The following is a 16,366-nucleotide window of genomic DNA, read 5'->3' on the forward strand; positions in this document are numbered from 1 at the left end:
TCACACCCATCACAGCTCATCCACACAGGGCGAGGGAGAGACTGTTCCAGTACAAAATTAAGAAAGCAAGAAGGAGAAAGTGGCTGTCACTTCACACGATTAGCCCCCTCGCTGATCGAGGAAGGAGCTGGAGCCCAGAGTGGTAAAGTCCCACGTCCAAGGCCACAGGCGACTTTGCAGAAGGACCAAGATAAAACCCCAGCCCCTGGCCCAGCAAGCTCCCGCCACTTCACCACGTGGCTTCTCAACCCACTACAGCCGCCTCTAAGCCCCAAAGGGCAGAATCCCCGTCCCCGGGACCCTCTGAGCTCGGCCAGAGGCATGACATGCACAAAGTCGACACCGTTACAGAAGTAGCCCCTGATATACCCAGGCCCCAGGGCGGGGGGAGCCAAAGCACTTCCTGTCCCTCGCGAGAGCTTGGCAGGCGGGTCAGCGGGAACCCAGAGCCTGACAAACAGCGTCTCTGTAGCTGCCTGGACACCCGCCAAGCTGCCTCATTCCCTAGGGCTGACCTCATGTTTCTGAAGAGCCTCAAGACGCCTGAGGTCTGTGTGTTGCCTCTCATGGTTCAGTTCTGCTGCCAGCAAAGGAAATGGCCCAGGATGGCGGCTGGGGGCCACGTGGAGAGGTGGAAACTCAGAGCCCAAGCGTCCCTCCCCACTACCCACCCCTGCCCTGCCCGACTTGTGCCACACAGGCCCCCTTCCAGAAGAAACTGAGCGATGCTGTCTAACCTCTGAGATGAGGCCCGTCCTGATCTGTCTTCCTGCCTCCATCAATCTGAAGGTATCCCTCGAAGACACTGTCACACTCTGACTCCTTCTGTTTCATTCCAGACTTCTGGAAAGGGAACAAAAAGGCAGTCAGACTTCATCTATCAGAGCATCTAAGAACATCTCAGAAGTCAGTTCCACTGCCTCAAAGGGAGCTGGAGAGCTCAACTGAGGCCTGTGCTTGGTGACAAAAGTAACTCCTGATTTACCCTAGAGCTGGACCAGGCAGCCACTCCAGGCTTTCTGCGGTCACTGACGGTGTACTGAGGCCCAGGGTGTCACCCGCCAAAAAAATAAAAGCCTTTATGAACTTGGCCTCCACTTCCAGACATTCTTTCAGGGCAAAACACCTACTGTGGGCAAGGCAGCAGACAAGGTGAGCAGCCTAGGGAATAGAGCACGGAGCCAGGCCCCAGGACGCATGAGCATCCTTTCACTTCTCTCCAGGGCATCTATCTGACCATCACCACAACCCACCCACCCAGGCTGTAGCTCCGAATCAAGGCATTTGTTTCCATTCATGTTCACTTAAAAGTGTTTATTCCCCTTGCAAAACCACAAGGGCTAAAAAGTCATGTGAGGGAGGAAAGAAGGCCTCGCTTATTTGCCATCCTCTCTTTGGCCTGACCAAGGGGGACTGGGCCCAGCAGCTGGCGGTTTTAAACTTTCCTTGCAGAAGTTTTTCTCAGAATGGTAGCTCCAGTCTTCAGAACTTGAAAAGCCTGCATACCTTGAAAGTATGCAGGCTGCAGGAATTTTCCATTTATAGAATAATATCCTTCATACCACTCTGGGGGCCAGCGTTCTCGTGGTAAGAGCTCGGAGTTCAGTGTCAGCAAACCCGCCATACTTCTGCAGGAGCCCCACGCCATCTGGGCCCTTTTATTTATTTTTGGTGGGAGACGGGAGGAAATAAAGGAATAGCTTTTTAACTTGAGTGCCAACACAAACTTGGAAAAGGAACTGGGTTGGCAAGTACAGAATATCACTGCCTGGTTGGGGACTTAACTGTTAGGGAGTAGTAGGTGAGGAAGAGACTGAAAAACATTTCTTCCACCCCACATGCAGACAGGTGGCCAGAACAGGCAACAAGTTACCGCCTCAAGGCCTTCCCCATGCCTGCTACATGGCCTCTGGATTGCTCCCGAGGGCAGGGGCCCATGCCAAAGGCACAAGGCCCCATCTCACTTCTCTTCTTCCAGTTTTCCCTGTGTGCTACACTAGATTTCTGCTGATGCATGCACAGACTCAAAGTCTGAAATACCTCCAGGTTCCATGATAGAGTGGGAAGGCCACCATACCAGTCATGAAGAGGCCTGAGTCCTAGTTCTGGCTGTGACAAATTCACCGCGTGACCTTAAAGGAGCCCTTCTCTTCTCTGGGTCTCATTTTCTTCATCTGTAAAGTAAGATCGGAGTGAATAATTCCAAAGATCCCTTCCACTGCTAACATTCTGACTCACTCATTCATTCTAATGTTAACCTGTGCCAGCGCTAGGTTCTGGACATCCCCTCCTGGGCTATTCTAAACCTGCTGGGCACAGCCAGACCCATCAGCATAGCCTAATGACCGCTAATGACGGCTGCAACACCAGCCTCCCAGTCCTTGTTTCAATAGCCACAGCTCCTCCAGAGAGAGGAAGGAAAACCCTGCCCTGCCCCATGAAGCCAACTCTGCCTGCCAGCTCAGCCACCAGAGGAGGTGTTTTCCCTGTCCCACAGTACCCTACAAGAATCCTCCCAGTAGCTAATACCTTCCCTACTTTCCATCTTTTTAAAAAATGTATTGCCGCTTCTCCTGGGAAGGACATAACAACCTTGGGGCCACCTAATCAAGTCTTCTGATTTATTTTCCAAGTTTTTAGAAAAAAATTTTATTCATTTCAAAGTATTCAACTGTGACGCTGAATACGCTGTTATTAAAATTGCACATACACCTAAGATTTTAATACAGCCCCCGCCCCGGGGTTGGGGGTGGGGCAGGGAGCGTGGGGAGCTACACACACACACACACACACACCAATCACTGTCCTAAGGCCGGAAGATATCTGGCCCAGCCCTCATACCCACCTGTCACCAGCTAATGGCCACCTAGTCTCGGAACACCTGTTGGGAGGTGCGTCGTGCTGTGGAAAAGTCCTGCGTCCTTCCACTACTTACTAGGCAAGAACCAAAACCTCTCTGAACCTCTCTGAGGTTTGTGCGAGGATTTCACCCAGTTGAAAGCTCTCCAAAACGCTGTGCAAACGGAAGTTACTTGATTGCTGGGCTGCTCTGACTTAAAAACTGCATCCTTAGGTCGCGCCAAGTCTTGCCTCCCCACGTCTTTTCTTGCCGATGCTGGTGAGGAGAGAGGAGAGATAGGGGTTTCTCAGAAGGCAGAAGGCTAGCCCAGGGCACTAAAGGCTGGGAGGTGGGTCTCACCACCAGGCCGAGGAAGATCCAGGCCTGGTCATCGGTTCCAAACCCAGAGAACAAGGCTCAGGCTCAGGCGGGCCCCAGCAGCCGCCCCTCCCGTACTCCTCTCCCCTACTTTCCCCTCCCCTACCAGCTGCGCGGTAGGGCACGCCCCCTCCCCCGATTCACCAATCAGAGTCCGGAGCGGCGCCCGTGGCGCAGGGGGCTCAGGTCGGCAGCCAATTAGCGCAGCGGCCCGAGGCGGTGCCTCGCCCGCCCACTCCCAGAATGAAAGCCGCCCCGCAGCTGGCGAGGCAGGCGCAGCGCGTGGGGCGCGGGAGCCGCGCGGGCCGGAGCTGAGCGCGCTCACTGCCCGCCCGCCCGCCCGCCCCCCCGCGCGTCCGCCTCCGCTCCGCCTCGGTCCGGGGCACGGGCGAGGTGGCCGGGGCGGGGTAGGGCAGGGGGCAGGGCCGAGGCGACGAAGCCGGGGGCGGGGAGGAGCGGGGCGCGATAAAAGGCGGCGAAGCGGCCCCACCCTGAGGCAGGCCGGCGGGCAGGTTTAGCGCGTCCCTTCCGTCCGGCCCGCGCCGGCGGCGGGGAGGCGGCGCGAGCGGCCCGTAGCCCACCCATGGAGGCTTTTCCCTGGGCGCCCCGCTCGCCCCGCCGCGGCCGTGCACCCCCGCCCATGGCGCTCGTGCCTAGCGCCCGCTACGTGAGCTCCCAGCGCCCAGTGCACCCGCAACCCTTCAGCTCGTGGAACGACTACCTGGGGCTCGCCACGCTCATCACCAAGGCGGTGGACGGCGAGCCGCGCTTCGGCTGCGCCCGCGGCGGGGACGGCGGCGGCGAGGGTTCCCCGCCCTCCTCTTCTTCCTCGTCGTGCTGCTCCCCCCACGCTGGGGCCGGGCCCGGGACACTGGGGCCCGCGCTGGGGCCGCCCGACGACGACGACGACGACGACGACGACAGCGACGAGCCGGGATCCCGGGGCCGCTACCTGGGGGGCGCGCTGGAGCTGCGCACGCTAGAGCTGTGCGCGGACCCTGCCGAGGCCGGGCTGCTGGAGGAGCGTTTTGCCGAGCTGAGCCCGTTCGCTGGTCGCGCCGCCGCCGTGCTGCTGGGCTGCGCCCCCGCCGCTGCTGCCACCGCCGAAGTGGCGCCGCGCGAGGAGCGGGCCGCGGCGTGGGCGGCTGAGCCCAGGCTGCACGCCGCCTCCGGGGCGGCCGCCGCCCGGCTGCTCAAGCCCGAGCTGCAGGTGTGTGTGTTCTGCCGGAACAACAAGGAGGCGGTGGCGCTCTACACCACCCACATCCTGAAGGGACCCGACGGGCGAGTGCTGTGCCCCGTGCTGCGCCGCTACACGTGCCCCCTGTGCGGCGCCAGTGGTGACAACGCACACACCATCAAGTACTGTCCGCTCTCCAAAGTGCCGCCGCCGCCCGCCACCCGCCCGCCGCCGCGCAGCGCCAGGGACGGCCTGCCCGGCAAGAAGCTGCGTTGAGGACCCGGGCTCCGGTCTGCTGCTGCCACCTGACGCCACCAGGGTCGCCGCCTGCCCACTCTCGTATTTGGTCTGCGCACTCTCTCTCCCTTGCTGCTGGGGAGCATGGAGCTCAGCAGTTGGCTCAACTTGGGATGTCGTCTTGGTTTTCTCAAAGGAAGCCGACGGTACTGAGTACTTTCCTGTCGAAGAGCGGTTGAGAGTAGACGCTAAAGTCTTGATTTATCTCTGGTTTGTGCACATCCAGACGGTGAAGGCTGGGTATTCCGCTAACTGAAATGTGGCAACTTAGAGGCGCTGTTTATTTATACGTCGACCTATTTTAGATGCGCATCAGTATGAAATTGTCTCAGTCTAATCTTGGATGTTTAATTTTATGAATGGAGGCACTTTATTAGGTCTAGAATATTTTTTTAAAAGCCTCTTAACTGAACTGGCGATTTTATGGAATGTCAGCAAAATGACTTTTATTGTTTGAAACAAGTAATATTTCTGTTGTCCTTAATCAGTTATTATAATTCCAGGCGAAGCAAGCCCCCCTGCCTGGTAGCATCATTAAGTGAAGGCTTAGTAAACTTTCCAGTATTAGTTTGGGTGGGTGTTCCCTCCTTGTGGCTTGTTTCTGTCCTAGCTGGATGTAGCAGGTAGAATACAGCTCCTTATCCTTTTATGTACCAGATCTTTTATTACTGAACGAGCAACTAGTGTTTTCCACCTTTAAAAGTCGTGCCAAGTTATAATGTGTACACACTTGAAAATGGTGCTGTTTAAAAAAACTTGTGCATTTATACAGTATGTTAATTCATTAATCTTGCCTTTAACTCTGGTACTTGGCCTTTTGTCTATGCCCCCCACCCCATTCCAGTTTTGCAAAACATTTGTCATCCTTCAGATCAAAAGGGAGTAGTATTAATTCACTGTCTGAATTGCTCAATTTCAGGGTTCCTGAATAGTGGAAAGCTCATTCCAGCTGTTGCCTCTCAAACTAAATGTAAGATTGGAATCCTTTGAGCTCTGGAAGGTCAATGTAATAACCTGGGTTCAGGAAGGTTCCACTCTGGGCTGTGTTGGCTTTAAGCATCAGAGGCAGTCCTCAAACTGGTATAAGCACTAATTAAAGGAACTATTGTGGGCGGGGGGGCAGGAGACAAGGAACACAGCCTCTCTGATGTTCCCATTCTCACTGGAAGATTACCCTTCTCTTTCTGGAATCCCACCAGTTATCCATAAATGAGATTAAATCTAATCCTTAGCAAAGGTGCTTGACTCCTACTTTAACCTCCCACCCTCATTTTCAAATCCACTGTAGTGAGCACCACGCCATATCTACCATCAGGACAGACACAGAAGGCAAAAATGGAAATGAATTAAGATGAAGTCATCTGAAATGTATAAAATCACTCTCTGAAAATACCAGCAAGAGATTTAGTCTTATAGAGGTTCCAGGAGAGCTTAGCTAGGTTATTAAAAATTAGACTGCTTTCATGGTAAACAACTAACTTCCTCCACAGCCAATTTGCCTGATTTGAACATCCTTTGAAGCTGCTGTAACACTGGGGGGGCTTCCCTGGTGGCGCAGTGGTTGAGAGTCCGCCTGCCAATGTAGGGGACACGGGTTCGTGCCCCGGTTTGGGAAGATCCCACATGCCGCAGAGCGGCTAGGCCCGTGAGCCATGGCCGCTGGGCCTGCGCGTCCGGAGCCTGTGCTCCGCAACGGGAGAGGCCACAACAGTGAGAGGCCCGCGTACCGCAAAAAAAAAAAAAAAAAAAAAACACTGGGGATAGCTATGAGCGTTTATTGGTCAAAGGAAGGTGCATGGGCGGGGGATGGACAGGATGATTTCTTGGTCAGGAAAAAATAATCCACTTGACTAGGCCTAAACTCAAGTAGCTTAATAAAACCATGAAATTAACTTATTTTCTTCAGTTTTGCTAGAAAACATACCAGTTTAAATTAGACTTGCTTTTTAAGGAGTTTTCAGGTCAACATGAATTCCTGTTACCTCTTGCCACTGCTCTAACTGTACCTTTTCAAGAGTCATCATTAACTGAGAGGTGCATTCTCCAGACCAGAAGGTATGGTTAAGGTGACTTATAACCATATCAGCCCCCAAATTTGCCTGTTCTCCAGCTAACTTTAACTCCCAGTATTTTACACATGAACAGGGAATATCAGTAGTTTTGCAGAGATCTCTTACGAAAAGTTTACTAACCACGCTAATACATTTAAAAGCAACTCTCAATCTGAAACATGTTTTAAACACTTGAAAAAGCTAAATTTAGGGTAAAAGAAACCCAATTTTTTGAAGTGTTAAAAAGTATCCACAATAGTGTCATGAAGTTGTTTTCATAAGAACAGACTGCATATTTGGCCAAAAAAAAAAAGTATGGAATCCTCAAAAGAGCTTCACCAACTGTGCAGGCACAGACTGCTTTATATTTTAAAATTATACCACAAATACACATGTACTTCAAAGAAAAATTTCAGTGTTAGTCCTAATTCTCTAATCTGTTCTTAGCTACAATATGAACATTCCATTAATTTCCTGTATATTTCAATTAGACTTATGAAATCATGAATCAGTCTACAGCCAAATCATGCCACACCATATAGGCACCAACCTCCTCCTGGTAGCCACTATGGACAACTACTAGGATGTCGAGTCTTTTTTGGGCCGTTGTCTCTGCCCTCAGACCCATCCATATTGACACAAATAATATCCCCAACTAAAAATGCAGAAATCAGGCTTCCCTGGTGGCGCAGTGGTTGAGAGTCCGCCTGCTGATGCAGGGGACACGGGTTCGTGCCGCGGTCCGGGAAGATCCCACATGCCACGGGGCCGCTGAGCCTGCGCGTCCAGAGCCTGTGCTCCGCAACGGGAGAGGCCACAACAACAGTGAGAGGCCCACATACCGCAAAAAAAATAAATAAATAATAAAATAAAAATAAAAATGCAGAAACCACTGGCAACATGGAAGACAGTGAGTAGGTTGGTCGTTCAGCTTTCCTTTCACACCTGTGAATAAACAGTGGGGGAGGGGGTAAGGTGATGAGGCCTTGGAAACCTAAGAGCAGATTCACAGCAGCTGCAGACTTCTGCCTTTACCCTGTGCTCTGATTCCAATACCCAAGACAAAGAACTTGGGACACACATCTGTAACTCATGTAAACAAACCAGCGTAAATGAATCGTCTGCTGCGGCCTATCTGTGATGGCCTAGGCACAGTCCTGTTCTAGTAACTTAAGACAGAGCAGGTTACTGCCCCAAGTTTTTTCACTTGTTACAAAAGGAAAGACCCTCTCCTCACAAAAGAGGACCTTTTAAGACTTTCACTTGTTTGAAATCCAGATATTAAGCAAAATGTTTTTTAAAGTGTTTTTTTTTCAGTTTTCATAAAGGTCTATTTCATTATTGGTGGGTAGCGCATTTAACAGTTAAATACATTTAAATAATGTAGAGGTGACTGCACGACTGCAGCATTGGTAACTAGATAACCAATTCAACTAGAAACCAGCTAACAAGTAACTGCCTAAATATTTAAAACACAGCTCTTTAGATCATCCTTTGCTTTGATCACCTTCCTGGGTGGAGGCGGGGGAAGCCTGCTGGTGACACTGGAAATATATTAAGGCCATGTCTTCTGATATCCATTCCCAGAGGTTTCTTTCAGCTGGATTAAAGCCTCCAGCTCCAGGGCAAGCCCAAGGTTGTGGCCCCCAGCATTAATGCTCTTCCCATCTACCAGCGCAGACAGTTAAGTTTCACACCAGGCCTCAGAGTCTGAGTGTAGCCCATTCCAACTGAACTGGAGTTGTTGACTTTTGCAGAAATGGAGGCAGTGAGATCCAAACGATATTTGGCTGCAATGCCAAAGCGAGTGCAGTTGGTTCCTGATGTCCAAGCAAGGTTTAATGAAGTGTCAAGATCTTCACATACTTTTTGATAAACTGATCCTCCAAATTCCGTCCCATCATTGACCTTAGTGTGTAGCTGGAAGTCCCCAGTCCTGTAGCCCACTGCAAGGTTATTCCTTGTCAGCTTTGACTTGGCACTATCAAAGGTCATCTGGTACCCAGCAAGCCAGCCCTCATAACCAAAGACTGCTGAACCGTGGATTGCAGGTCCAGCAAAGTCAACACCACAACCAAGGTTTATACATTCCCTCTTGTAAGAAGACTTGATTTTACCACGTTTCTTTCCTGTGTTTGGTGAAAAGGTGGTATCAAATGTCAGTTTCAAACCTTGACAAATCTGGTCTTCAAGAGCGATTTCAGAGTATTATCAGTGTTGCACTTTTCTGTGAAAGTCAGACCACACTCACACCATTTATATTTGGTCTCCAAGGTCCCGGTAACTTTACCAGTGTCTGCATTAGATGAACCAGATGTTGAGAATTCCACGCCACTGCATGACTTTGTTTTCACATCCAGTTTCACCAACCCAAAACCACGCCACTGCATGACTTTGTTTTCACATCCAGTTTCACCAACCCAAAACCAAATCCTTGGTTGAAAATATCTCTGGCAGCTTTGCCAAGGTCAGCATATGATGGAGGAATACACATTGGCCGCGGGCAGTTCTGTCCGTAGGTCGCTATGGCGAGGCCAAGGGGAGAGGTGAGCCGGTGGTCTCCTGGGGGGGAGGGGGAGGCGCCGCTGCCACCCCGCTAGCAGCTGAGGCTGCTCGGCTCGCTCGGGGTCCGGCTGCAGCTCTAAAGTGGTTTCTATCATTGTTAACGTCGAAAAGGAGAGGCTGCATCTGATTAAGTTTTAAAAAAGCATCAATACTCCCTCTTCTGGCCTTAGGGCTATACCAACAGAAATTCTCACCACTACTCACACCAGGAAGAATGTAAGTGCCTACAGCCACTATAAATTTGCAACTAACATTCTGTGAAACCAATTATGATTTTTCTAATTTCAAGGGAAAACCCAAGATGTACTGCACACACACCGTACTCACAGAGAGAACAGCTTTACAAGGAAACTAAAGGGTTCATCAAGGAACAGAGGAGGACGTTTTAGTGGAAACATCCTAGCCACGTTTGCTTTCTGTTATATTTAGGTTATGTTCTTTGATACCCAACAGTGAAAAATTTAACAGCACTGGTAAAAACTGAAGTGAAAAAACCTCAACTGAATACGCAAGCTCAGCATTATAAACAAAACACTTTGACTGTAACCACAAATCAACACTAAAATTCTCTAAGTATTTTATTTATCATTGAAGAAAAAACACAGCAGCAAGTTCTGTGTTGGCTTCAATAAGACCAAATAGTTAATCTTTAACATAGCTACTACACTCCAGGATTGAAGTCAACACAGTCATTACTACAAATTACCTGGTGAAAGAATCTATCCCGAAGAGAAAGGAAATTAGGAAAAACAATTTAAACAATTCCTCCAAACCACACATTTATAAATATTGTCATATTTAAAATGCTTGAAAGGCATGAATTCTCCATAAATGGAAAAGCGGTTTGCTATTGGCAACAGAAAAAAACTCAGCAACAGTTTACCAAATGCTTTAAAATGTAAAAGCTGTATGTATCTGTTCTGGATTCACACTTTAGCAGTATTCTTGTCATTACAATAATGACTGCAAATTGGTTTATACTCACCTTCTCTCAAGTAAAATCTACCGAAAATTCCTTTGTATCCGGTGTGTGTAATGCTTACTGCACTTACAGTAAACCTAAAAACTTTCTAAATTTAGTAAATAGTAAATACCTCAAAATACCTAGAGGTACGTCTCAACCGCTAGTGGTGTGAGAATTGTTTCAGCTCTCTGCTTTAGCGTCTTCAAATACATTTTCTATAACAGAATCTTACTTCATTCCAAATTAATATCAGGTATTTTGAAATCAAAGAAAAAAGATCAGTTCTATACCAAGATACGGGTGTTACTGAATACCTGAAGAATTCCCATTTTAAATTTATTTTTTAGTTTTTCTTTTTTGTAAACAAATGATTGATGAAACAATGCAACACCTCAAATTCCAAAAAATGGCATGGTTTTCCAACCTTCTGTGGATACGGTGCATGATCAACCTATTACATAGGGTTAATACAAGTTCATGCTTTTTGTGTTATGGTGAGACATTAAAGAGTCCAATTTAGATTGGTTGAAGCACAAGTATAATAATTCCTTGAATGTGATCAAACCTATGTGAAGACATGAGTCTGAGTCCATTATCTTGAGATTTAACGTCGTACTGTGGTCCATCCATCTTCATCAGTCTCATTTTTAGTGCGACGAAGAGATTCCCTATCTTTCTCAGCTCTCCATGAGGTCTTCTCTTTTTCACCCTCTCTGTCTCGATCTCTTTCTCGATCTCTTGAAAGAGCTGCAGGAGGAACACGACGAGGGGCATCCCGCTCTTCTGCCCGGTCATCTTTCCTGTCATCAGCACGTCTCCAAGAACTTACTTTTAATTTAAAAAAAAGGAGAGAGAATAAATTTGTACTGTATGCTATTAGCTCAGACTAAACAGAACTGAAGCAAAAGGAATGCCTCAAATTACTTGGAAATCCTGTACTGAAGATAGTGATAGAGAATCATTTAAAAAAACAAAACAAAACAATAAAAGCTAAATAAATACACTTTAATCATTTTGATACAATTTCTGAAAAACCTTCAAAACAATATACAGACTTAGAAATATAAGTTGCAAGCAAGAAGAAATCACCGGCCTGGGAAGTGTCCTAATTTTTTTTTTAATTTAGGATAAGGTGACAAAAATCTGGCTGAATAAAAATTTTTTAAAGGATTTTTGGCTCCCGTTGAAGAAGATTTAACAGCAAATAAATGAAACAATATATTTCATTATGACTATCAAAGAAGAAATACCCTTACAATCTGGTTTGTAACAAACCAAATAGTAAAAGCTTGTGAGGCAACTACGTAAGTGCTACGGTCATTTTAAACAAAGCATTTTTTTACTAAAGCTTCCATTGTTACAATTCCAGAGAAAGAATGTTTTACACTTTGTGCTTATCTACCAGGACCTTACTTCTTTCCTTCTTTACATAAAATAAACTCTTTCTGTAAAATCAATATAGGTATTGCTTACTACACCATTGAATTAGTCTACTACTATACTTTAAATTTAAAGATGAGCTAAACTTCACAAAGCAACCAGTGAGTAAGTTTGTGAGAACCTTGAACTCTAAATGAAATAAAAGATCTACGTGTCCATCTTGTTTTTGGTGTTCATACAAATTTAAGACATAGCAAAACCCCAAATTCCCTCATATATTATCGCTCTCCAGGGTTCAGCGGTCATACAGAAAGAACATCTCTACCTTCCTCACGCTCTGGTCTGAGAGGAGGTCCTCTTCGGTCTCTGTCATCTCGCCTCTCTCTCAGATCACGGCGCTCATCCCTCTCCCGACGGCGGTCATCCCGCTCCCTGTCGTCACGACGACTTGCATCTCTCCAGCTTGAAGATTCCTCAGCTGGTCCTCTTCTCCAGCCAGCTTCATCCCTGTAGCCATTCAAAATGACACGTTAAGTTCTGTCGTTAGACTCTACGGGTTAATTTTAAGTGAATATATCACATCCAAGTTAGCAAATAGTAACAGGAATAGTTTCAACTCGTGACTTGACCTCCAACTGATGCCTCAGGCATGGAGGTCAAATGAGAACACCTGGCTCTGCACTGTCCAACACAGTAGTCATTACTCACTCCAAAGGCTCAACAGTCAAACGTGACTGCTGGTTACCAGACAAACATTACATATACAGGACATTTTCATTCTTGCAGGAAACTGTACTGAACTGTACTGGTCTAGATTAGTACAAAGCCACTTTGACCAGAGGAAGTAAGCTAGAATTCTTACTACTAATAAAAGTAAAGAGGCTTTTAATAATTTAAAGGCAATAAACTGACCTCAACCACAAGGGAAAAGCAACTGGCAGTGAAGAACCTCGACTGGTTCCACTGCCATAGAGCTACACAGCCCACAGCCAGCCACACAGCTCCAGCCTCCATGTCCTCACTCTGTAGAGAGGGAACTGGTTCAATTAAGATGACCTCTAATTTTTTTAAAATCTACACTATGATTCTACTAGATAAATTGGGGGAAGTGAAGGGGATGAGCACCATTTTTCAAAAATAGTTGGGAACGCATAAGAGAGCATTAAAAGAATCCTAACTGTAATGCCACAGACACTTTTTTTTTTAATTAGAATATCAAACCTTGGCCGTCTGAAGCGGTCCTCTCGATCCCCATCTCTCTCTCTGTCTCTTTCTCTCTCCGGATCCCTGTCGTTCTCATCACGATCTTGATTATCTCGGTCTCTCTCTTTTTCCCTATCCCATTCACGGTCTTCTGATGGTCTCGATTCTCGAGGTGGACCCCAACTCTCTTCTCTGGCTTTTTCTTTCTCTCTCCATCCACCTACGTTTTTAAAAAAAGAAAAAAAATTTTCCACTCAAGAAACAGACTGGCAGCCATAAATCTTGACGTTAACCCATCACCATTACAGATGCTAATGAAGACGCTCTGCCTCATTTTAAAACACCAACTCAATTCATTTACCTCATTTCATGGAACCACCAACTCCTATTTATGACTACCTATTATTGTTTTTCTAACATATAACATATAGGAACTTTTATAGCCTGGGTTAAATGTTCCATATGCAGAGATTTCAGGGATAAAAATCTGTTCTGACGGTAAAGACAAGTCATTTAAGCAGAAAACTCAAAGGGTAAGGGGTAGGATCTAGACCTCTGAGAGGCAGAACCCCAACTACTAGTTCATTTATACCTTGCAACATTTTCAAAACCTTTCTAACTAAAGACTCTTTCCTTTCACATTCATGCCCCTCACCATTTACCACCCATAAAAAGTCCTGAAATAAGGATAAATCCTTTGGCCCTGCTCAATATCTCACACTTAGCCATGGGATGTCCAAATCCAGAAACAATATATACATGTACACACACATACGCACGCATGCACAAAAAGAAACCAAAGGAAGCAGAGATTTCAATGAAAATGTATCACAGCTGCAAGGCTAATAATTATTATTGTCACTAACATTTATATTACTGTGTGCCACAGAACTAGTCTAACGCCTCTGCCTGTATTAGCTCATTCAATCCTACCCATAGTGCTGAGCTAAGCAGATTATTCCATACTTGCTAATTTGCTACTTGCTAAAATCTATAATCCCAAAATTAATACTCTAGCACTTTTACAAGTCACTCGCAGACACATACAGAGTGGCAAAATATTTGAGTCGCCTGACGGGCCTGTTCTCAGCTGAGGACAAACAAGACAATGCTGTTTTCTTGCTGCAGCTCTCCTACTTTAAACAAGTAGCCTTTTGGTGATCTAGTTAGTACCACATTTTTGTGCTTTCTGTTGGTGATTTCAGTTTTTAAGTGCACCACCAGCCCTACGCCCCAGCAGTCCCAAGCACAAGAAGGCAATGGATATGCCTTAGGGAAAGAGTAAATGTGTTAGATAAGCTTCTTTCAGGAATGAGTTACAGTGCTGTTGGCCGTAAGTTCAACGCTAATGAATCAATAACATACATTAAATAAACTGTCTTTAAACAGAAAAATAAAACAAGGTTATGTGTTGACTGCTTGAAAAACTGACCAGAGGGCTCACAGAAACCTAACCTGGTACTTCCCTTAAGAGCAATGGTTCAGTATTCACTGACTTTATATTACATTAACTATCACGAATTAATGAGAATCTACTATACTGTTATCCCCATTTTACACAAGGCACAGAAAAGTTAGGTGGCTTTCTCAAAGTCACAAAGCTTCACAGTGGAATGAAGTAAGAAGAAGCACAAGTATGCCACAGAAACCACTAAGGATAAAGGGCAGGAAGCTGCTCAAATCTGCATTTAGAACAAATTACAATGGTTACTGAAAAGATGGAAGAAAAAGGATGAAAGAGCAAAGAACTCCCATCTTATACAATTAGATGGACAGTGGTGCCCCTGAAGTGTGTATGTGTGTGTGTATTGGAGAAGGCGGGGGTTCAGTTTTGATGGGTTGAGTTGGAAGTGTCAGTAACACTTACAGGTGCAATATAAAGTTGGAAACACAGGTCTGAAGGTAAGGGGAGAAGTCATCTGGAGAAGACAGTAGCAGAAGTCACAGACCTGTATACATTACTCAAGAATAATAAAAAGTATGAAAGGATGAGCAGGCCTAAGACTGACAAAGTAAAGAAATGGGCTCCTCTCATGAACATAATCCCATGGTTGGCAAGAGTACAGATAAATGTTTAGTTAAGTATATTTTGTTTTTCATTATTTATATGAGGAGGCTAGTCCAGGACAGAACCTGAAGAACACCGATACTTAGGGACGGGTACAGAAGGAAGGGCCCTCAAAGAAGCAGTCAACAAGGAAGAAGGAAAACAAAGTGCATGTATCACTAAAGCAGTAAAGCGGGTGAAGCTAGTTGTTTTGGTGTGAAAGATCTCAGAGGCAAGCTTTTGACATAAAAGTCACTGCAGAAATATTCAAGGAAAGATAAAAGACCAGTTTATCTAAAAATCGTAGTAACATGGCCCAACCTCTGTCATAAGCCTGTTAAAATTTCACTTTTTGCATTTGAAAAGAACGCTTCTTACTTAACAATCAAACTGTAATTTGTCACCTGAGATCTGATCTCCTTGTTTGAAATAACTTGCTATCCTCTACAGAACAGTGGAGATTAGCTGGTGTAGAATTTCACGTTGTATTTGCAAACAAATCAAGCAGATTACATCTATAAAGCATCCAATCTGGTTTCTTGAATACCAGAATTTTACCTGGTTTGACAAATGGTCTCCAGGGACCAGGTCTTGAGTCATCACCCCTTCTGGGAATCCGATCGTCATCAGCCCGTCTTGAGATCCGATCATCATCCGTGTTTCTCCAAGGCCCCCTGTCATCATCTGCACCGCGCCTGGAAAATCTGTCATCATCTGCACTGCGCCTGGAAAATCTGTCATCGTCGGTATTCCGCCAAGGTCCTCGATCGTCATCCAGCCCACGCCTGGGACCCCGGTCATCATCCACGCCCCGCCTGGGACGGTCGTCATCAGCGTTCCGCCAGGATGACCTCTCCTCATCCGCACCTCCTCGGCGCAGCCCCCGGTCCTCATCCAGCCCACGCCTAGGTCCTCTGTCCTCATCAGCTGTTCGCCAGCTGCCTCTGTCCTCATCCAGTCCTCGTCTAGGTGGTCTGTCATCATCCGCCTGACGCCAGCTAGCCCTGTCTTCATCGCCAATTCGTCTGGGAGGCCTGTCGTCATCTGCATTACGCCAAAAAGGCCGGTCATCGTCTGCCCCTCGGCGAGAGAACCGATCTTCATCAGGACCACGTCTTGGGCCTCTGTCGTCATCCATGCCACGCCGGGGAACCCGATCATCATCTGGTCTAAGAGAGGACTCTCTCTCTTCTTCATCCCCCAAACGCTTTGGTCGATCTTCATCTCTTCTTTGAGGCCTCTCTTCATCCCGCCCTTCTCCACGTCTCCACTCCCTACAGAGTAACAACCCAAACATCTTTAAGAGTAAATTTTCTTAAAAGCAGGTGATCTTTTTGGGAGTGATGTTACTCACTTCTAAAAATCACTTCAGTCTAAATTCATTAATCCTACTCCTAAAAGAGTATGTTCCACTAAAAAACAACATGAATCCAAAATCTTACATCAACAATTAATTAAACCA

The 16,366-nt window shown here is 46.7% G+C and overlaps 2 protein-coding genes and 2 pseudogenes across 2 annotated transcripts in view; 1 reads left to right on the plus strand and 3 right to left on the minus strand.

Moving 5' to 3' along the window:
* The window catches only part of LOC117199913 (essential MCU regulator, mitochondrial-like), a 120,311-nt pseudogene extending 116,773 nt beyond the window's left edge, over positions 1–3,538 (minus strand).
* Positions 3,539–3,642: 104 nt separating this feature from the next.
* On the plus strand, positions 3,643–7,626 carry NANOS1 (nanos C2HC-type zinc finger 1). The gene has a single exon (XM_004265781.3). It carries the CDS (start codon positions 3,801–3,803, stop codon positions 4,671–4,673), a length of 873 nt encoding a protein of 290 aa, XP_004265829.2. The 5' UTR covers positions 3,643–3,800; the 3' UTR covers positions 4,674–7,626.
* LOC101270437 (voltage-dependent anion-selective channel protein 2-like) lies at positions 6,454–9,750 on the minus strand (annotated as a pseudogene).
* Positions 9,751–9,872: 122 nt separating this feature from the next.
* Positions 9,873–16,366, minus strand: part of EIF3A (eukaryotic translation initiation factor 3 subunit A) — a 33,580-nt gene continuing 27,086 nt past the window's right edge. Inside the window, exons 19-22 of the mRNA XM_004265780.4 lie at positions 15,463–16,178; positions 12,876–13,077; positions 11,980–12,161; positions 9,873–11,102 (exon numbers count right to left, since the gene is read on the minus strand). Coding sequence (XP_004265828.2) covers positions 10,879–11,102; positions 11,980–12,161; positions 12,876–13,077; positions 15,463–16,178 — 1,324 coding nt within the window. The 3' untranslated portion in view covers positions 9,873–10,878. The remainder of the gene's footprint in view (positions 11,103–11,979; positions 12,162–12,875; positions 13,078–15,462; positions 16,179–16,366) is intronic.

This window comes from Orcinus orca, chromosome 14 (assembly GCF_937001465.1).
Source record: "Orcinus orca chromosome 14, mOrcOrc1.1, whole genome shotgun sequence".
NCBI lineage: Eukaryota > Metazoa > Chordata > Mammalia > Artiodactyla > Delphinidae > Orcinus > Orcinus orca.